A 23,177-nucleotide genomic window follows, 5' to 3' on the forward strand; every position below is an offset into this window, starting at 1 on the left:
AAAATCTTTTTTAAAATCTTTAAATCTTTCTTTAAAGATTATTTATTTGAGAAAGAGGGAGCAAGAGAGAAAGAGCATGAGCAGGGGGAGGGGCAGAGAGAGAAGGAGAAGCAGACTCCCCACTGAGCAGACAGCCCAATGTGGGGCTTGATCCCAGGACCCCTGGATCATGACCTGAGCTGAAGGCAGACGCTTAACCGACTGAGCCACCCAGGCACCCCTTCCAGTACTTTTTTTAAAATAGAGATTTATGGGGTGCCTGGGTGGCTCAGATGGTTAAGCGTCTGCCTTCAGCTCAGGTCATGATCCTGGGGTCCTGGGATCAAGCCCCGCATTGGGCTCCTGGCTCGGCGGGGAGCCTGCTTCTCCCTCTCCCTCTGCCTCTCCCCCTGCTCATGCTCTCTCTCTCTATCTCTGTGTCTCAAATGAATAAAAAAAAAAAATCTTTAAAAAAAATAAAAATAAAATACAGATTTACAATAAGTTTTCATGGAGATTATATATATATATATATATATATATATATTTTAATGGAATACAGGAGAGGGATCTACTTGACATCTATCCTTAGAAATATTGGCAGTTTTTCTTAAATAATCCAGTTCCTCATCTGTTCCTTTTTCATTTTGTATACTGCAAGTTCCCAAGCAACTCAAATTTGCAAACACAGCTATGGATACACTATTTGCTTTACAGTAGTTAGGAGGGAATCTAGGTCTCTGTTTTTTGTTATTTTCCCCTCCCCTCCATTTCTTAATCATATATAACTAGCAACATTTATGGCTAGAGTTTGATTTACAAGTTTCTAAGTCTGTAGCTTCTAGTTTGAAGCAAGAAAAGAATGAGTAGTCAGGAACTGGTCACTTTGAATGTGGGAGGGAAGATATTCACAACAAGGTTTTCTACCATAAAGCAGTTTCCTGCTTCTCGGTTGACACGAATGATAGATGGCAGAGACCAAGAATTCAAGATGATTGGTGGCCAGATTTTTGTGGACAGAGATGGTGTTCTATTTAGTTTCATCTTAGATTTTTTGAGAACTCACCAGCTTTTATTACCCACCGACTTTTCAGACCATCTTAGGCTTCAGAGAGAGGCTCTTTTCTATGAACTGGATCCTCTGGTTGATCTCTTAAACCAAGAACACCTGCTACAGCCAAGACCCGCTCTTGTGGAAGTGCATTTCCTAAGCCGAAACACTCAAGCTTTTTTCAGGGTGTTTGGCTCTTGCAGCAAAACAATTGAGATGCTAACTGAGAGGATTACAGTGTTTATAGAGCAACCTTCAGCACTGACCTGGAGTAGTAACTCTTTCCCTCCGCAGATGACCTTACTTCCACTGCCTCCACAAAGACCTTCTTACCATGACCTGGTTTTCCAGTGTGGCTCTGACAGCACCGCTGATAACCAGATTGGAGTCAGGTATTTTGTACTTTGAAGCATCTGTCTTCTATATCAGTTCCTGATGTTTCCCCTCAAAACTGGGAGTTTCTCATGGCTGAAACTTTTCTTGGAAAAAATTATTACTCAAATGTTTTGGGGGTAATAAGTAGAGTTGAGTAGAATGATCAGATAATTATCGTCCAAACTGGGCTATTTTTCAGAGTGAAAGAGGGTATTGTTATTATGTGGGACAGTAGGAATAAACCAAGACTGTCCAGGGAAAATTGGAACTATGGTCATTCAAGTTGTAAGAGGATAATTTTATAGATTATGTTCCATTGCTAGTGAATTTGGCCTAGGACTGAGACAACACCTTTCTTTCCCCCAAGAGATTCTTTTAGTGGCTGGCATATGGTAAAGTCTCAGTAGTTTCTCCTGATTTCCTTACACTCTACATATATTTGTTCTTTTAGTCCTTATGATTTGACTACTGATTTTCCTCCATCTCACTTTATTTTTTTTATTTTTTATTTTTTTTTTAATTTTTATTTATTTATTTGACAGAGAGAGACACAGTGAGAGAGGGAACACAAGCAGGGGGAGTGGAAGAGGGAGAAGCAGGCTTCCTGCTGAGCAGAGAGCCCGATGTGGGGCTCAATCCCAGGATCCCGGAACCATGACCTGAGCCGAAGGCAGACGCTTAACGACTGAACCACCCAGGCGCCCCCATCTCACTTTATTTTTAAACACCATTAAGGCAGATATATCCCATAGCGAATTTGGTATCCTATTACATCTTTGGCATTCTTAGACAACTCAAAATATTGGGATAGGCTGTCAGTATGTTAAGAATAGTTGCTCCTGAGTCAATTATTCACTTTCTCCGCCTGTTGTTCTTGGCTGAACACTAAGGCTGATTTCTACTCTGCTGTCAGGGACACTTTTTTTTCTCCTTAAAAATGTCTTAATGCTGTCCCACCATTATTTTACTAACTGTGAAAGCCGGCTTTAATTTTCAGGAGGAAAAAAAAGTAGTCTGCATATGTTCTTTACTGATACTATTTAAAATGTTTTTTTTTTTTTTTTTTTTTGCGGGGGGGGGGGAGAAAAGGTAGACATAGTTTGGGATATTTTCTTGACTTCAGCAGTCGCCATCAGGAACTATCAATGTTTGCCTCTCCGACAACACACCCCTTTGTTTTACTTACCAACTGAAGAACACTGGGCAGTATGACAGTTCTTCAGTTTCTACACTTAATAATTTCCTGCCCTCCCAAAAAAGGTTGAAATGTCACTTGGGGAAAAGGGAGCCAGTTAAATTAATAGGCTGATTGTGAAGAGAACTTAAGACCCTATCTTTATCTCAAAGTGTTTTAAGATATCTCTGTATACACCTTTCTTTTCACTGGTGGGGCACTAACATGAATAATTCAGAAGGGAAAACTATTCAGTTTTTTTAAAAAAATTTGATTTAATGATTAAGATCTTTGAGGATCGCGGTGCCTGGGTGGCTCAGTTGTTAAGCGACTGCCTTTGGCTCAGGTCATGATCCCAGAGTCCTGGGATCAAGCCCCGCATCAGGCTCTCTGCTCAGTGGGGAGCGTGCTTCTCCCTCTCCCACTCCCCCTGCTTGTGTTCTCTCTCTCACTGTGTCTCTCTCTGTCAAATAAATAAATAAAATCTTAAAAAAAAAAAAAGATCTTTGAGGATCCCTTTTAAAAAAAGATAGAAACCCCAGGAAAAATGGTATAATTAATTTTAAGAAGAAACATGCAAGGTAAAAAAATCCTGGAAATACTAAACACTTTAAAATCTATGCATGTGGAGAAAGTAATTGAAAAAAATATGCTGAGAAACAAGATTAAAAACTAAGGTTGGAATATTCTTGTATGTACAGTGCCAAGTGTTTTTACCTTTGCTAAGTGTTTGTGTTTTAGAAATAGTACAAATTTTTTTCATCTTAATGTGAGAATGGCATTATAAACTTCCAATATAGATAATTCCAAAACCAGAAGCTATTTTAATAATTAAATTTTTTCATCACCAAATAGTATTCATTTGCTGGAAGTTCAGAATTTTTTTCCATCCTATAAGTGTTTATGATTTTTTTCTATCATGCCAATTTCAAAGTAGAGATGGATAACCTGAGTAAGGGGACATTATTGGGTTTTCGGGTGACTGTATGAAAACTCTGGCCCTGAAAGGCCCACCTTAGGTACATAACTGCCTGGCTAGCCATCATTTTTATTTCTTGCTCACTCCCTGTTCTGAATCATCCATTCAGATGTTTTTTGAAGGTGGGAAGTGGAGGAGTAAGCCTGGATGGCTCCTAAGAGTCTGGCGTATCATCCAGCTGTTCAGTATGTTCCATTAATATGATTCACCATTCTAAGATCTTGTTAACCTAGCAGATTGCTCAGTTACTATCTCTCAAGTTCACAGTATGAGAAATACTTGGCTTGCATCTTGCAGAAGGTCATTCATATGATACCACATTATCAAGCTCAAGTTATGGTCATAGGATTCTAGAGTCTCTTTGGTAGCCTTTATTCTATCTGACCTTTCCTTTTTAAATTGGATCAAATGGAAAAGTGTAGTTGCCTTTTTTTAAAATAAGATTTGATTTTCTATTTCTCAATGCATTCTTCTACCCTTTCCTTCTGCCTTAAAATCTTTCATTTCTTAATTTGACCACCTAAGGAATCAAGTACTATTGCTCAGTGATTTCTTGCAAGTGTGTCTTAATGTGAGATGTGCTATAATTTTCTTCTCTTTAATAAATGTCTCTAGGCTACACAATCAAGATCTGGGGTTTGGGACTAGATGGAATGATCTCCTAATGTGAAAAATTTGCTGTATCAAACATAATAAACATTTTCTGACATGTACTTTGTACTTCTATAAATCTTACAGTATTTTCTTTGCCTAGAATTAATTTCTAAACGTGAGCTAAAATAACCACTCTATTTTATTTTTCTTATTTTTTTTTTTAAGATTTTATTTATTTATTTGACAGAGAGACACAGCAAGAGAGGGAACACAAGCAGGGGGAGTGGGAGAGGGAGAAGCAGGCCTCCCACCGAGCAGGGAGCCCGATGCGGGGCTCGATCCCAGGACCCTGGGATCATGACCTGAGCCTAAGGCAGACGCTTAACGACTGAGCTACACAGGCGCCCCAATTAACCACTCTATTTTAATCATAGTTAAAAGGAGGCAAAGGATGTCGTAAAGGCTTTTTTTATGCCATAAAACTACAGAGAATTTAGGTTGCTTTCTGGAAGTAAGTTAGTCTTTTCTTCACATCTCATAAACAAATGGTGAGAGGACTCAAAGACATAAAAATATCCTTGATGGTATTTAAAGGGGTAATATAGCTATATCTATGTGGACATGTTATGTTGACATTATTAAAACTAACATACAGCCAATCTGAAAAGTTCAGGTTGGCTTTCTTCCTGAACTATGTGTATTGGTTCTATAGAATCTCCTAGGAAATACAAAGTTTTGTCATTTTTACTCCAGAGGCCTTTTGACCCCGTGCTTTACTCTTTAACAATGGATAGTTATTGAGTAAAAATTGACAATAAAATCTTGACATTTTTTATCTGCAAAATTGTACCTGAAAAAATGTATTTGATAGAAATAAGAAAAAATTTGTAATGTCAGTGCTAATAATGGGTAGAATTAGATCTAGGAGGGGAAACTAAATGTATAAAATATTCATTAAAATGATTGTCAATTCATTTAATTAAGCTGATTAAAATAATATTTAGTAAATTGAAAACAAAAATTAGAAGTTGTTAAATTATATAAAAAGTTAAGCTAATTTGTTTAATCAAATTGTTTGCTCCAGAAAATAATTTCTCCATGAAAATTCATCAGTGTTGGTTATATTCCTAAATGTGGATTTAAGTGACTTTGGAGATCACAGGAAGGTCTTTATTTTCAATACTCTGAAATTACTAATTTGGATTTATAAATGAAGTCTCAAAAAAAATCTGATCAAAAATGGTATGATGCCTTTATTTGAGGTTATAAGTCAAATCGATGTGTTTCGTTTTGCTAGTTATTAAAGGGATGCTTTATAATCAAACATCTGTTGTGTGTCCTAGGTATGTTTCTATAAAACCTGATAACCGAAAATTGGCCAACGGAACTAATGTCCTCGGGATACTAATCGACACTTTATTAATGGAAGGCTTCCACCTAGTCAGCGCTAGAACATTATTCTCTGAAGACAAAAGTGAATGCTATAGCTTTGAAAGGCTAAAAAAGCCTGAAGCTCTCACCATGAACAAAACACTGAAACCAGAGACTACCATCATGTCAGAGCAATCTCAGAAAAAGAAATGAGGTTCCTGTTCCCTTTTAGAGTAAAGAGAAATTTTCTTGTGGAAATTCCATATTTATGGCATGTATGTTAGTCATATATGTACTCATTTCAACTTCTGGCCTTGTCTCCTAGTATGCCATCTCTGGCAACCATACCTCAGCGGTGCTTAAGCCACACTAACTGCTTCCTGCTCTCTAAATAACACTGTGCACTCGGTGCTTTGGCACATGTTCCTTCTACCTTCAATGCCTCTTTCCCTTTCTTTTCTTCATGAACACTTACACAGCTCTCAAGAATGGGTTCTGGAATCAGACTCCTTGATTTCGTATCCCAACTTAATCAGTTACTACTTATATGACTTGGGCAAGTCATTTAAGCTCTCTGTGCCTCAACTTCTTCATCTATCAAATGGGGATAATGTATCTCTTTATAGGATATGTGAAAATAAAAGGAGATAATGTAAAGTACTCAACACACTGTCTGGCACATAGTAGACACCAATAACTGTTCGTGATGGCGATGATGATGTTGAAGAAAAAAGATTGGTGGCCTGCTTTGAATTGTACCTCTTCTGTGAGGGTGAGGCCTTGTTTTCCTCTTTTCCCAGGCATATTAATCAGCCCTTTCCTCTGTATAGACTTATATGCCATCATAAAAACAAACTTTTTTCACTTGAATGTGAGCTCAATCCACTCAACGGTTTTAACACTACTATGTGGAAAGCACTACTAAACATTTGGTGAGAGGATAACTGTTACTAATTAGCACCTACATTTGGTGAAAAGCTTCTGAATAACCTCTCCTAACATTTAAAATATACATATACTATGACTTAGTGATTCCTCTTTTAGGAATTCCTCATATATATGTGTCATTTTGAACACCAGAATAAACACCTAGAAAAGGAAACATTAAGTCAAAGAGCACCAAACACACAGCAGGGTTAAAAACCTGCATGGAAGCAGCTGAGTACCTTTTTAAAAAGTACAATTAATTCATTCAAAGACGTATGTTAAACATTTGTTAGACACCATACTAGGTTTTCAGGATTAAAAGATGAGTAAGACAAAAATTCTTATTCTCAAAGAGCTCATATTCAAGAGAGAAAGTACATCATCTAACAGCAAAAGATTAGAAATAAACTCAAAGTTCATCAATAGGGAATGGGTAAATTATGGTTCACACAATGAAATACTATGCAGCCCTTAAAGAAGAATAGGGCAACAGTTTACAAACTAAGGAAAGATTGTCAAATATTTGTAAGTGGAAAAAAAGCAAGGTGCAGAACAATGTATAAAGTGGGAAAATATATTTCCATTATATATGTGTGTATGTGTGTATAGTTTCCAGTTGTGGAAACATACTCATTTTCTTAAACACACATAGAATTTTCAGCAAAGATACGGGTCACCTGTGTAGAAGGGAACAGGGTGAGTGGGGTTTGGTGTGGAAGGAAGATTTACTTTCACCAGATCATGTAGATATATTATCTATTTAAAAAAAAGAAAGGAAGAAGATACACCTGAAAGACTGTGTGTATGTGTGTGTGGGGGAGGAGAGGGAAGGGATTTTAGGAGGACTATAATGGCATAGTATGGACTATTATCTTATATTGATACAAATGTTAATCTACTACTTTTCCTGTGAAAGCCCTCCACTTAGTAAAGAATTTGCATTCCATAAATTTCTACCAATTATAGATTTGTGCACTAGGTTGTAGAGAAGAAATAAATATTTTTAAAATTTCCTAACAGTATCTCAACAGGTTATCTATAATGTAAGTGCAAAATACTTCAAGATTAGTAATGTCAAGGTTAGCAGTTGAAAATAATGACCCCAAAAAAGCCCTATGAATAAGTATTTTGTTTTTGGTGGCACTTATCCCCTCTTTTCTGCAAAAAAGCCAGTTTAGTTGTTTTAGTGTGTCATATTAATTTTGGGGATGATGTGTTTGGTTCCCTTGCTAGCACCATATTCTAGGGCACAATATTTCTATTCTGGTAAGTTTTTGACATTTTGTGATTTAACTAGCTGGATATAGTTGCCATGGTTACATATGCAACACTGTTTAATTCTGTATAGAGCTTTGCTGATAAGATTATTAAAAAACTGGTAACTGGTTAAAAAATACTGGAACAAAAAATATTGTAACAGGTTGGCAAATAATAAGACAGGAAATGTTTAAACTACTGTTAGGGGATGCCTGGGTGGCTCAGTTGGTTAAGCATCTGTCTTCGGCTCAGGTCATGATCCCAGGGTGCTGGGATTGAGTCCCGCATTGGGCTCCTTGCTCAGCGGGGAGCCTGCTTCTCCCTCTGTCTGCTGCTTCCCCTGCTTGTGCTCTCTGTCACTCACTCTTTCTCTCTCAAATAAATAATATCTTTAAAATAAATTAATGTTAATATATTCTCAGTCATTCATACTTGCACAAAACTACTTTGACTTGAGAAATAAAATATTCTTTTTAATGTGTTAATAGAAACATATTACCTATGGAAACATAATATATATGACATTCATTCATTCACTCAGTAAATATTTATTGACATCTACTGTGTGCCAAATACTATTTTAGACATCGGATATACTGCAAGGAACAAACAATGCCTTCCTTTCTAGAGTTTTTTCACAAAAACAATTCATAACATTGACAATGGGTTTAATCAGAATAACAAGTATTATTATTAGTTTCTCAAAAGTTATGAGTTCACAATGCAGAGGTTTTTAGAAGGAGATAGAATATTCCAATTTAAAAAATATATTATTCATTAGGGAAAGTGTACTTTCAGAGTAGATTGAGTTTCTTATTTTAGTAAATATTTTAGAGATTATTGCATCTGGAGACACATCTGTCAAGATCATCTCAGTAAGCCTTTTGTGTTTACTCTAAAATAGAGTGGGACATTGTCACTGGGATATCAAGATATGCAAAAAATAAAGTCTTGTTTTAGAAAGGGGGGCAGGCAAATGTAGTTTGAAGAAAACAGGGATATATTAGATGCACCACAGGCAAATTAAAAACTCTTGCCTGCTTTAGAAAAAAAAAAAAACTTTAACATTTTCATACGGGTATCACTTAACTCTTAACTTCTTGACTGAAGTGATTTGTCAGTGTTATTTTAAATTATAAGAAAATAATGGCAGAAGCTTGTCTTGGGCAAACCACTCTGAAAACCTTCTATCAAATCATATGCACCTATCAATCCATTTCATATATATAAATATGGATCATCACAACGATACATTAAAGTCTGTCAGTCCTTAACAGGACCATTAGTAGTTGGGTCTCCCCTATTCTCCCACTTCTGTTATGTTTATTTTAGCTTTTCTCCATCCCCCACAGTTTCATTTGGATAAGGCACTAAATATCTTAGCTTATTTTGAACCTCAATAATTTACCTTATAAGTGACTGGAAGTTGTCCCTAAAAAGATTTTCTAAAAAGGAGATCTAATGTTGAAATTTACTCTTGAATTTAATATACAAGTCATAATTACAAAGAGTTCTTAGGTTATGGTAAAGTTGGAATTAATTTGGGCTGCTTTCAAAATATATCTGAAATCAGGATCCCAAAATAACATAAAATGGTCAAAGGAAAGCAGCTAGAGAAATAATATATGGTTTAGGGAATCATAAGCTATTTCAAATTTATCTTCTATACTGCTAACATCTGATAAACTTCAGTTTTGCTTTATAAGTTTTTGTATTGGTTCTCTATCACAAATAATAGAAATGGTCACATCACCAGAAACCTTGCTGGGATAACAAAAGACTTGCTTAGAGCACTCTAAATCTCCCATATTCTACTGTTATTTTTCCTCTGTGCTGGGGAAGTTGACTCGTTACCAGCAAGTTTAGCAATGCAGAAGAACCACTATGAGGGAATTTTTAAAAATAAATTTAGGAAATTTTATTACTTTCCTGGCACCAAAGAACGCATGGAAGAGAATAATGTGACATCAAACTTAGTGTTTCAAACAAAGTTCAAGAAATAGAGTTGACATGAAAATGTATTACTAAAAATACTTAGATTTCTAGAATACCAATGACCTAGTAAAAGCCATAATTAACTCACTAGCTTTGCCACAGAACTACACTTCAAGAATTATTAGGCCTTCTATCAGACCTATTAGAGGTGAAAATTTCTGTAAAAATATCACCAAAAAACTCATTATGTCATAAATATTAAGCTTAGGAAATGCCTTAATATTTACCTAAACTATGAGATAGATCCAACCACAAAAATCTTTTAATGGCTAAAAAGCTAACACCTTACATAGTAAATGGGAAATAAGTATTAAGCATGGCACAGAATAAAAGGGCAACAACACACAGCAAAATAAATAGGACTTTGCTCCCTGAACTAAAATGTGCCTAAGATTTGTCTAATTATACAGAAATTTTAGATAGGCAGCATTCTGCACCTTCACATTTCATACCAATACCTCAAATCCAGAAATCATTATTTTTTTTTTAAGATTTTATTTATTTATTTGAGAAAGAGAGCACAAACAGGGGGAATGGCAGAGGGAGAGGGAGCCCTAAGCAGGGCTAGATCCCAGGACCCTGAGATCATGACCTGAGCAGAAGGCAGACACTTAAGTGACTGAGCCACCCAGGCCCCCCCCAGAAATCATTATTTTAAAGTGGCTTTTTACTCTTATCAGTTGAGTAAAACACACCCCAAACCAAGTGTTTCTATTTCACGTCACTCTCCCTTATTTCACATTCCAGTAAGAATCTGAATTTCTTTGGGTTCCCAAGTTGGAAGCCAAATAGGAGAAGTTTGTCTTACTCTTCTTGTAGTAAGACACCCCAAGAAAGTCTGGCTGCAATGTCTGAGCTTCTATGAGTTCTTTTAAGATGAGGACTGGGATTGTGCTTTATACTGATCTGTATACTCCCCCCAAAGCGCTGGGCATCTAATGGTCTCAACTGAACTGAACTGAACAATTTGGAACACTGTAGTCTCAGTGAATAGGCACTTGGAAAAACAAGTATTATAGTAGATTCAAAGATGGATGACACTTTATGTAAAGAGTCTGAAGGAACTGATTCAAGCTAAAGACTCTTACAGAAAAAAAATCCCATGGTATTTTTCTATTAGAAGTTTACTTGGGTAGGACGCGTGGGTGGCTCAGTAGGTTAAGCGTCTGTGTTCAATTCAGGTCATGACCTCAGGGTCCTGGGATCAAGCCCCGTGTCCAGGTTCCCTGCTCAGTGGGGAGTCTGCTTCTCCCTCTTCCTCTCCCTCTGCCCCTAACCCCACTTTTGCTCGTGCGCTCTCTCTCAAATAAATAAATAAAATCTTAAAAAAATCTTATTTTGTATGCTATTACTTGAGCATACAAAATAAGATGAAAATATAGATGTATATAGGAATACTAACTAGTTGAAAGTTACACAAAATTACACATTTAATCAGAGTAAAACAGTCCAGCCAAAATTGGAATTTACATTATTTGTTAATAAAAATGCAATGCTACAAGAATGCTTAGTAATTAAAGAAATGTTAAGGGAATACAAGTTCAGAATGAATGTTATATGACCATAATTGATATTAAATCTTGACTTACCTCCACAATTTAGGAGTCTTAAAAAGATAGAAGTCATCAGACCAGGCATATAAGTCAGATGAAACTAGGAAAGAAATAGGGAAAAAAATGTTCCCAGTTCTGGATAACCTGATTTGAAGTCCTAGGTTTACTGAATTTTGATTAATCAAATGATTCAAGGATTGAGGTGAAATGGTCTAAAAGATGCTGGTATATCCAGAAGACATATTACTGAGTTTTTTAAATGCTATTTTGGAAGCATAGATTAACATTTTAGGTTTCCTTACATATCATTAAAATGGAATATATATTAAAAAAATCAATTCAAGATGTAGAATAATGTGGAATTTCTGTCTCATGAAGGTGGCTATTTTTCACAGCAAGTAGTAACTAGGTAAACAGAGCAAGATACTTGGACATTCTAAATAGAAATCCTACAACACAAGGTTTAGCTCCTAGAAAAACAAAATATTTGCTTTCAATTAAATTTTTCCCCCTTTGGCCACTTTTAAATTCCTGGCTACAATTTACTGAATCCCTGTTTGATTTGTTCTGGCTAACACTTTTTTTCAGAAGCAAACCTGATTTAGAGTGAGAAGAAGTAAGTCACAGGCCTCTTAGATAGAACCTTCATTTCTGCTTAACTGTGTTTCTCCATCAAAAACAAGTATTCATATAAGGAATCTCAGTTATCTAAACCTATTTTTGGCCATCTTCTAGAATTTCTTGTTATTATCTCTTTTGAAATGCCACAACTGCACATTTGGAAAACTTGTCTTCCTGGTTTTCAAATTTCTGTTTATTATTATAGCTCTTCAGCCAGAATGCCAGGTCTTTGTGCTGTACTGTTTCTTGAAACTGGAGACCAGCACATTTCCCACAATTCAATTACCTGCCTTTCCATTTGAGAAATTAAAGCCATGTCAATTTTATAAAGTTTTAACTGACTGAATCATTTGAACTTTAAGTTCTCAATTTCATTCCCTCAATCTAATACTGGGAAAGATCTCTGTTTTATTAATAGACGTGAAGGTAAGTTCAAGAATATTAACACACATTAGTCATTGATGCTCATAACTAATATAAGTGTAGGGATTTTCTTACAGGCATAAGCTTGGGATATCACAGTCTAAGGAAAAAAGAGAGTTGATTTTTGGAAATGTTTATTTAAGATTACATACCTAATCAAACAATTTATTTATGTAAATTTGTGTGTTACATATTTCTTTTTAAAAGAAAGGGATTGGGGTGCCTGGGTGGCTCAGTCAGTAAAGCATTGGACTCTTGATTTCAACTCAGGTCATGATCTCAGGGTTTTGAGATCAAGCCCTCAATGGGGCTCATGCTCAGCGGGAAGTCTTCTTGAGATTCTCTCCCTTTGTCCCTCCCCCCTGCCTGCATACTCGCACACCCATGTGCATGCTCTCTTTCTAATAAATCTTTTTTTTTTTTTAAGATTTTATTTATTTATTTGTCATAGAGAGGGAGCACAAGCAGGGGGAGTGGCAGGCAGAGGGAGAAACAGGCTTCTTGTTGATCAGGGAGCCCGACGTGGGGCTCGATCCCAGGACCGTGGGATCATGACCTGAGCTGAAGGCAGATGGCTTAACTGACTGAGCCACCCAGGTGCCTCTAATAAATAAATCTTAAAAAAATAAATAAATAAATAAAAGAAAGGGATCTATTGTCCTTAACAGTTTCAGTTCACTTGTCTACTCTTATCAGCTTTATGAGGATAACTGACAAATTTACCTTTCCAGCCTGACTTTTACATAGAATTCCCCTTCTGTATACTCAGTGATCTTTAATTAAAGGATTTCAAATGGAATGCCTAGATATTATCTCAAATTCAATGTTACCAAAACGGGACACAACATCTTTCCTTCTCACATTCACTTCTCTTAACTGTCCTCTTTCAGTGATACTGCCATTGTCTTCCAGTATAGAAAACATAATTTTTGACACCATCCTTTTATCCAACTCATCATGGTGTTCTACAATTTTTTTTTGAAATATCTTAAATTTATTATTTCATCTCCATTCTCAATGCTATTATTCTGTTCAGGTTTTCTTTACTCCTAGATTACTGTAACAGTCACATGCCCAGTTTCTTTGCCACCAGAGTTTATATCTTAGAATCCTTCTCTATATAGTATATAGTATTGCTATATTTAATTTCCAAAAATTCCATTACTTTGTCAGCTTCCATTATTTTGTTGGAAGAGGCCCTAATGTCTCCCTATTCCATGCTATTTCAAGATTAAAGTTCTCTAATTTGTTTTCCAGGCAAAGGCCCAATTACTTAGTTTTAACCCAGTTATTCAAGTTCATGTAACCTTTGCCTCAGGTCTCAAGGCAAAGGTCCCAAGTTTACTTTTCAGGGAATATTGCACTTTCTTTTGCCTTAAATTCTTATCAACAAACTAGGAAAGTCCACTATTTAACAGTTCAGTACATCTTAATTTACAGCATACAGGCCACAAATTATAAAATGAAGACTTTTTTTTAATTGAATCAGCAGGAACAACGGTCCAATTCCCCTGTACTTCCCCAAATTTACTTACAGTTTTGTGATGAGAGATCATCTTGTGTGGCATTTATTGCCCTTGACTAGAGTGAGCTGTTGTCAGGTACTCTGCTCTATACAATGTCTGTTTTCTGTTTCCAGTCTCAGTCCTTTCTCCACATGGTCTAGGTACACATGCACTAGTCAGTTCTCACCTTTGGAGTGGAGGCGGTGGTGGTGTCAAAATACATGCCTAGAAAACAGGTCATAAAGCAAATCAATATAGAGGGGAAACTGCTTTGCCATATAAACCATTATTTATTTGCTGGTTGAAATCCTGGCTTTTGGTTAAATGTTAAATATAACAAATCAGCCACCCTCAAAGCCAGATCAAACTCAACAGCAACAACAGATCTTTCAAAAAATGCAATTTACATACAGGTTCTGAAAAAGACATAAATATCATATTTTATATAAAAGCTCTAAGGGTACATAAAATAAATCCTTATCACGTTATAAATATGATTTAAATGTCCTAGCAGAAAACAAATGCTACATATTTGAGCCACAGTTTTGTCTTAGATTTCTAAAAGCTTTCTCTGGGGTGCGACTGGCTGGCTCCGTCGGTAGAGCACAAGACTCTTGATTTCAGGGTCTGAGTTCAAGCCCCGTGATGGGTGTAGAGCTTCAAAAAAAAAAAAAGCTTTCATTGGTGTGATGTGGATAGCCTTTTACACAATCATCCAAGAAAATTAGAAAACCTATTTCACTCAATGAGGTGGTTCCAGTAAGCAGAGGGATTCAGAAGCATACCATTTACTTTAAAGATACACTTCAAAGAATCACAGGAGATGCTCAAGACATTTGTTTTTTTATGATTATGGTAATGGTGTTTCTTGAAAAGCATTTTTAAATATAAGTAGTTTTCATTCTATCATCTCCATCTCCTCAGAGACACACAAATAAAGGCCAACAGAAAACAAACTATACTTCACTGACAAGCTTTAGATGATCAATTAGATTACCAATGGCCCTCCAGAGGGATACTGAAATTTCATGGGCCTTCTAACTGTTCATAAACCTACCCACAGGTTTCAGCTTTGATTAAAAAATTTTTAAAAAGGACATTTTAAGATAAATAAGACTTGAGGCATGATTGTCAGTAGGTAGCAAAGAATCAAAGGAGCCCTGTAAACATAGTAAAAGGTGGAGAACTTTTTAAATTACCAGGAAGGAGCCTAGGCATTTCTGTATTTATCTAGCTGGTATTCAGCCTTTCTAGAATATATTTATCATAAAGATATTATTGCTGATTTTCAGCAATCAATTGCCATTCATCAAGCACCCACTATGTTAAGTTTGTGGAGTATACAATAAAGAGTTAAGATAATCCCTGTCTATAAAGCAGGATCTATTAATTGTTCTAAGTCAGGTCAGAGCACAAAAGAGAGAAATGGCATTTCTGGCTGAGGAGGAAAGATGAACTGGGAAAATTTAATGCAAGGAGTAAATAGCCTGAGAAGATTTAGACACGTGAAGATGAGGGAAAGGACACTCTAACAGTAAACAACTTGAGCTAAGGCTTAGATGCAAATTAGAGAGGCATTTGGAAAAGGAGTATTTCTATTTGGCTTAACAGTACTTTGGTATTAATTCACAATCATTCTCATAGAATTAAGATCAATCTTACCTGGAACAAAAAATATCCCTGGTAGTAAAATATTGGCTATGAAATCCTTTCCCCTCAAGATTTCTCACTTGATTTGCTGAGTTAAAATCCATAGACCCCCTAATATTTAGGGTAAACTTGTCTAATTTAATCCTAGATTTCCTTCCAATTGTGTTTTTATCTCCCCTTCAAATCATCACATTTTGGCTCTCAAAGGGTCGCAGGCAATCCAAATACTCTTGTTTTTTTCTATTAGAAATTAGGGCACTTTAGGCAAAAGAAAAGAATCTCAAACATGGTTACATTCATTTCCCTACCTATTCCCCAGTACCAGTCTCTGTTTTTGATCTAGTATATGTGTTATTCCTTCCTACTTGATGATGCCTTGACTCATGTTTCCTGAACTTGAAAGTTCAGGATTTCTTCACTTCATTGAATTAATTCTACCTATTCTTTAAGCCCAGCTCATCTTCCACCTAAGAAGTCTCCTTTGATGAGTCTAAGTCCACATTTTCTTTGAGCTTCTACTGAACTTCAAGTCTGCCTGATAGAATTTACACTACAATATTTTCTAGTTGTTTCTTTTATGTGAGTATAATATTTCCATCTAGGCTAAAAGTTCTTTGCTGACAGTGACAATCTTTTTAGGACTATAGTGGGCATTGAATAGGCCCTTAAAAATCACATGAAAAATGCTAACAAATTTTTAAAAATTAAAAAAAATTTTTAAAGTAAACTCTATGCCACATGTGGGGCTTGAACTCATGACTCCAAGATCAAGATTTGCATGCTGTACTGACTCAACCAGCCAGGCACCCCAACATTTAAAAAATTTTAAAGTAGCGTTTAGTAACTATTGTTGATGACTCAAAATTATATTTACTCTCATTTATAGAATTTGAGGCCTCAAATTACAACCAACTCAGATTTTCACACTATTCAAAAATAGATTTGCATATTAATAAAACTGTCCTACTCTACCACATGTACATAACCATGATCAAAACCAGCGGCCAGGGCGCCTGGGTGGCTCAGTTGGTTAAGCGACTGCCTTCTGCTCAGGTCATGATCCTGGAGTCCCAGGATTGAGTCCCGCAGCGGGCTACCTGCTCAGCAGGGAGTCTGCTTCTCCCTCTCCCGCTCCCCCCTCTTGTGCTCTCTCTCTCTCAAATAAATAAATAAAATCTTTAAAAAAAAATATTAAAAAAAAAACCAAAAAAAAAAAACCCAGCGGCCATTCTTGGTAATCCAATCCCTTCTGATCCAATTTCTGACAGTAGGAGAGATATACAAATATATGACCTTGCTTACAAGCAACAGATTATAACTGAAAGTTTTATAATTAAAATCCTTTAGAATGTACATCTTATAGTGTGTTATCAAATCATGAATACAATAATGTTCAGCTTGAAATAAAGTGAAATTTTGCTTAAAGGAAATTGGAATTCTTCAAATCGAATCCTTAGTTAATCTGAATTAGTCTCTTGTACTCTACCTCAAGAAAAAAACTGCAGGGGCGCCTGGGTGGCTCATTCGTTAAGCATCTGTCTTCAGCTTGGGTCATGATCCCGGGGTCCTGGGATCGAGCCCCGTATCGGCTCCCCGCTCCGCGGGAGGCCTGCTTCTCCCTCTCCCACTCCCCCTGCTTGTGTTCCCTCTCTCGCTGTCTCTCTGTCAAATAAATAAATAAAATCTTAAAAAAAAAAAAAACGAAACGAAAAACCTGTAATCAAATACCCTCTGGGTTATATGGCTTAAAACACATTGAACATAGGGGTGCCTGGGTGGCTCAGATGGTTAAGCGTCTGCCTTCGGCTCAGGTCATGATCTCAGGGTCCTGGGATCGAGCCCCACATCGGGCTCCCTGCTTGGCGGGGAGCCTGCTTCTCCCTCTCCCTCTACTGTTCTCCCTGCTTGTGCTCTCTCGCTCTCTCTGTCAAATAAATAAATAAAATCTTTAAAAAACAAACAAAAAAACCACATTGAACATAATTCTTAAAACTTCTATACCTATTATTACAGAATATATGACTTGATCACTCCTTACTCATAAAATTTAACAATACTAAGATTAGACAATATACTAAAATATTGTAATTTTTTATGTTTTAGAAAATATTCAAACAAAAGTTTAGGGTAATTGTAAACTTCAGTTAACTAAATCATCTAGTACTCCATATTGTCCCATTAATTCAATTAAATGCTTTATCTGAATAACTTTAAAAATTTTATCATTATTTTTCATTTACAGTGCAGCAAGTGCTTCTCCTTCTCTAAGTTCCAGTGGGGATTGTTTTTCTTTTTTTGACTGTATCTCACAGAGTCAAGGTGTTGGTTTGACGAAGGGTAGGAGAAACAAATCTAGCACTTTTTTCTATAATGGCAAAGTTAAACATATAATTTCCAAAATTCTAAGGTGATATTAAAATTTCCACATAAATCTACAAGATTTAACTTTTTTCCTTTGCTTTTGTAATATGTCAATATAAAGAATTATTTGCAAAATGGATATATTGGAGGCTGACTTTGTTTAGGGTTTTAAAAATATGGGACAAGACAGAGCCAAATTCAATCTCTTACAATTTTAAACGGAGGACTGGAGAGAGATAGCAACTTATTTAATTAAGGTCACATAACTAACCAGTAGTACCACAGCCAATTTTTAAATATTTGAATATGACCACACTTAACGTTTTTTTTTCCCCCAACTTCTTCACTCTTAATTATCTATTCCGTACAAAAGAAAAAAAAAAGCATGAGCGAGTTATTTGTGGGACTTATTGGTTTTGAAGAAAACCTCTAAGATTTTGTCCCCCAGGCGGTAGCCGTTCAGACTCGCTATGGCCATGGCGGCTTCTTCATCATTTGTCATAGTCACAAAGCCAAAGCCTTTGCACTTGTTGGTGTTGAAGTCGCGAATCATTTCACATTGGTCACTGCCCCAAAGGGGCCAAACATTTGCCAGAGGATCCCCTCATCGGCGTCCTGCCCGAGGTTGTAGATGAAGATGCACCAGCCCGAAGATGCGTTGCCCGGGACGTTGACACAGAAAGCCCACTCATGTGATCTACACCCATAGGTGAGAACCTGAATCTCTGCGCCTGGTGGTGAATGCGGCCTCCGAACCGTCTGGCGGGCGAGTGGTACAGCTGGGAGAGCAGCGCCACGTTTTTGTTCTGGTTGGGGCTGGCTGCAAACGTCACTGTAATGGGCTCGGAGGAACCTGGGGGTTTATGACCACTGAAACTAGTAATTGCCTCTTCTGCCTCCGACCGTTTGTCAAACCGGATAAACGCAACCCCTCCGGACACACCTGTGGTCTGATCCACAAGGACCCGGGAGTTGATTCGCCCGAACCGAGAGAGCATGTCCTCCATGTCCTTCTGGGTCATGGTCCGCGGGAACCCGCTGATGTACAGGTTGGCGTCTTCGATGACCTCTGAGCTCGGGCGAGCGTACGACACCTTAATGGTTTTTGACTGGAGCCGCAGGCCATTCAGGGTGTTGATTGCTCTCTCCGCATCCTTGGCAGTCACGTAATTCACAAAGCCGTAGCCCAAGCTGTGCCCTGCTACTTTATCCCGAATGAGTTTTGCAGATTCGACTTCACCGATACTGCTGAACAGACTCCGCAACTCATCCTGGGTCATGTTCTGAGGGAGGTAGTTGACAATTAAATTCCTTCTCCTGATATCATCCCTGCAGTCTTCGGCCATGTGGTCTTCATAACCATTAGATATTGTATTTTTTTAAAAAATGTGGACGCGAGCGGGCGGGCCTGGGGCCCGGCAATAGGAAGAGTTTAAGCTTCTGTTTACATTGTCAATCCTCTGGCAAAGTGACCAAGCTACCTAAACACTTCTTTAGCATAATATTCACAAATATGAATTTATTATATTCCATTATAACATTTTGCTCTGCTTCATTTCATGGTCTTCTAAACCAGTGGGAAATCTTTAGTTTTTTTTACATGCTCAACTGTTATCTGAATAAAATGGCATCTTGATGACATTGAAGAGACTGGTATCACAGGCAAGTGCCTCTGAACAAAGTGACTTGTTGGATGAATGAATAGCTGTACACGCATTACTAAATGAGAATGAACTGATGGAAGTTTTATTGTCTGAGACCTTAAAAATAAAGACAAAATCATAGAAAATAACTTACAGATTTGCATGTCTAGAATCATCAATGTAATGAATATTTTCATTTCTAATTTATATTAGCTGATTTTCCAGATTATTCCTAATTCTTAAATGAATTCTCAAATGAATACTAATTCTATTTCTTTAGGGATGCTTAAATTATTTTCTATAGAAGCAAGAGAACCAAAAGCATAGTCTAAAAAGAATTAATCTAAAAAATTCATTTTACTATTTCTAGAACATTCATCTTTTCAACCGTAAGAAATTAAATACAAAAATATTGACTACTAAAAGTAAAAATTTTGAATGCGCAGAGAAGGTTCTAAAATTATAAGATGATTTGTTGATAACAGAATTCTAAAAATTCTGACTTACCTTTTAAAACTCCCATGAGAAATAAATCAGATTTATTTATTCAATATTAATTAAATGCTTACTGGGTATCTAGTATGTGAGATATGTTTTCAGCTTAATTTTAATGTTGTCCTTATACGTGTAAGGAAATTTTGTTACTTGAAATAACATCAGCTATCACAAACTGTAAAACTATACAGTCCATGCATGAATAAATTAAAATTATAAAAATGCAAACAGTACAATTTCACATAAAGATTATCATACTAAGACAGGAAATGAAACAAGATGAAAAGTAAACTTAGCCAGAAAAAGTAGTTTCCAGCCACTTTAGACCTCTCCATGGCTACTAATTACAGTAGTCCCCCTTATCCTTGAGTTTGCTTTCCATGGTTTCAGTTACCTGCTGTCTACCACACTCCAGAAGATGATCCCCCTTCTAATGAATCATCAGATCTACAGTAGCTTAATGCTACGTCACAATGCCTACATCATTGACCTCACTTCATCTCATCACATAAGGATTTTATCATCTCACATCATCACAAAGGAAAGTACAATACAAGGTATTTTGAGAGACCACATTCACATAACTTATTACAGTATATTGTTATAATAGTTCCATTTTATTATAGCTATTGTTATTAATCTCTTACTGTACCTAATTTACAAATTAGACTCTACCATGAGGGTGTGTGTATATATATACATATATATGAATGTGAATGTGTGTGTATATATATGAAAAACATAGTATATATAGGAAAAACATAGTATGTATAGGATTCAATACTATCTGTGGTTTCCACACATCCACTGGGAGTCTTGGAACATATCCCCCACGGATAAGGGCGGGGGGTTACTATATACAGGCCTGGATTGAAGACAAGGTTATAATTTTATCATTCTTATGCTTTCTTTGTGCCATGTGTTGTATTTAGAATCTTGCTATCAAAACCCTATTGTAACACAATGATATCTCAGGCTTTTTACTTGTCTAAAAATTAGGATATTGAGTATTCTCTGGAAGTGAGCAGCTAATTTTAGAAAAGTTATTAAAAGTAATTTTAGAGTAGCAAATGTGTCAGGTAAATTATCAAATTAAATGAATTATCAGGAATTCATTTAACTATAAAACACCCAAATATTTGACAAGGTAGGTCTTGTTTGGGAGGACTTAACTATGAAGAGCAACAGAGACTACCATGTGAAATCTATTCAAGAGGCTATGTACAGCAAGCAAGGTATTATGAGCTTCAGTTAGTTTGGGAATATACTTGGGTCTCCCAAACAAAAGTAGAGCCCAGAAGCCAGAAGATTTCCCAATGCAGAGCAAAGCAAAGCATCTGAGTCATAGATTTAGGTAGATAGGATTCAGAGGCTGGGTACTGTGGGGTTCAGGCAGGCAGGGTTTGGGAGATCAGCAAGAACACAAATGCAGTGCTAGGTAAAGGAGTCACACCCAGATGTCAGGTAAAGATGCAGGTGAAAACATCTAGTTCTTGATGTGGTAAAGACAAAGTTTCTTGATTTGGCTGTTTTGGTCGGATTCTTACATACAAGCTTGTATGAATTCATTGGCTGAAGCAAGGTTGACTTGGATTTTAAAGCTGTCTTAAGCAATCAACTATAGGTGATTCAGATATCAATGAAGTGAAAAAAATGACCATTAAATAATTTTAATACTTTTTAAAGTACTTAATATTTCAAACTCTGAATCTTGCAGTGGTAGAAAAGCTAACTGAAATTCTGACCTCCATAGTGCTTTCTTGTAAAATCTGAGCAAGAACATCTGAGAATCCATTTCAGCCTGCTAGGGACAATTTTTCTTAAGACTTACATCAGATATATTGTCAAAGTTTTTCTTGTCTGTTACCTATGAGATAAAATATGCTGTGAAATTCTTTATTCCTAACTAGTACCTCATCTCAATGAGAAATAGAGCCCTTACACAGACATACTTCACATATAAAACTATATTACCTGGCAAACACTATTTCATGTTTCTAATTTATCTTTTCCTTCTGATCCTTTAGTGAAATTGTGATACTGGTGGCCTATAGATGGATTTGACCTAGTTGAGCTTGGGAGAATTCCACCGAAAAGCAAGATCTAATGTCTAGCTGACTAGTGAGTTGCTTTGAGCAGCCATATTAATATTGGTATCAATGTATTGTATAATAAAGGAACTAACATATTATTTAGCGCTATGTGAGGTCATCAATTCTATTTACTACATTAGTCATAAATGAGCAGAGTTAAGATATAGTCTCTGGGCTCAAGCGTGTTAGGCTATCAGCCCAACAGCAGAGAAATAAGGAAATAATCAGTATGATGTAACATAAACACTAATGAAACTATTATAAGGATGATGGTACAGAAAAAGGAGTTATTAATTTTCTGTGCGTGTATGTGGACAGGCTGGGAGGAGGTTGCCCTTCTAATACCTGAGAATATTTCTAAATGCTAAGTAAGGATTTGCTGGAATTGCTCTGAGACAGAATGAAGTTTATTATTAAGCCCTGCCAGAAGTCCAATTCTTTAAATTGATAGGGAAAAAAAACTTGATAGGAAATACTAAGAAAACAGTGTCTGATAGCTTAGGGATAATCTCCAAAACAAGTCACAATTTATACTGTATAGTTTGTTTGCAGCCTTTTAGTTACAAAAGGTCGTGTTTTTCTTAGATTTTGATGAGCTTTCAGAGACACAGTGTGTTTAAGTGAGATGACAATGATGTTTGATGCTTTAATGCCTTAAAAACAATACAACTAAGTATAATATATAGATTCTGTAGTCTTTACTCTGGACAGTTAGGTGGGAGCAGTTTTCTCCCAGGGGAGGACTATGCTATTACACTGAAGCTGACTGAATTCATATATCTGCATGTATATCAATGGACCATACAAACATACAGAGGGACATGGACACATAAACACACCCCATGTCAAATGTTACCAAAATACACTTCTAAGAGTATGTCTCCTTGCAGTTGGACAGTAGTACCATCATTGAATATTTGAGATAATTTGTGTTTGGTAGAATATTTCCACATATAAACCTATTTTTAAGGTATCAGTATTATTTTTAGCATTTTAGGGCATAATATTTGTTAATTTTGTCCCTTCTGTGTCTTATTAGCTATAGGACAGAGGCTGTAAATATAATTACTAAGGGCATGATATCTGCAATCAAACCACCTGAGCTTGAATAACTGACAGACCCCATCCCTT

General features: G+C 36.4%; 1 protein-coding gene and 1 pseudogene across 2 annotated transcripts in view; one reads left to right on the plus strand and one right to left on the minus strand.

Moving 5' to 3' along the window:
* The window catches only part of LOC118545243 (ELAV-like protein 1 pseudogene), a 79,599-nt pseudogene that overhangs the window by 18,544 nt on the left and 37,878 nt on the right, over positions 1 to 23,177 (minus strand). The window contains exons 6-8 of the transcript XR_013446993.1: positions 16,941 to 19,575; positions 13,835 to 14,029; positions 11,292 to 11,355 (exon numbers count right to left, since the gene is read on the minus strand). The product of XR_013446993.1 is annotated as an ELAV-like protein 1 pseudogene (transcript). The remainder of the gene's footprint in view (positions 1 to 11,291; positions 11,356 to 13,834; positions 14,030 to 16,940; positions 19,576 to 23,177) is intronic.
* KCNRG (potassium channel regulator) lies at positions 842 to 8,115 on the plus strand. The gene is made up of 2 exons (XM_036107381.2): positions 842 to 1,422; positions 5,496 to 8,115. The coding sequence occupies exons 1-2, from the start codon at positions 842 to 844 to the stop codon at positions 5,734 to 5,736; spliced, it is 822 nt and encodes a 273-aa protein (XP_035963274.1). The 3' UTR covers positions 5,737 to 8,115.

This window comes from Halichoerus grypus, chromosome 4, assembly GCF_964656455.1.
Source record: "Halichoerus grypus chromosome 4, mHalGry1.hap1.1, whole genome shotgun sequence".
Classification (NCBI taxonomy): Eukaryota; Metazoa; Chordata; class Mammalia; order Carnivora; family Phocidae; genus Halichoerus; species Halichoerus grypus.

What these genes read in the sequence shown, in the direction of transcription:
- KCNRG (XM_036107381.2), top strand. Translation starts at nt 842, where the DNA reads ATGAGTAGTCAGGAACTGGTCACTTTGAATGTGGGAGGGAAGATATTC. An exon ending in GATAACCAGATTGGAGTCAG is followed by an intron (nt 1,423 to 5,495) that starts GTATTTTGTACT and finishes TGTGTGTCCTAG; the next exon opens with GTATGTTTCTATAAAACCTG.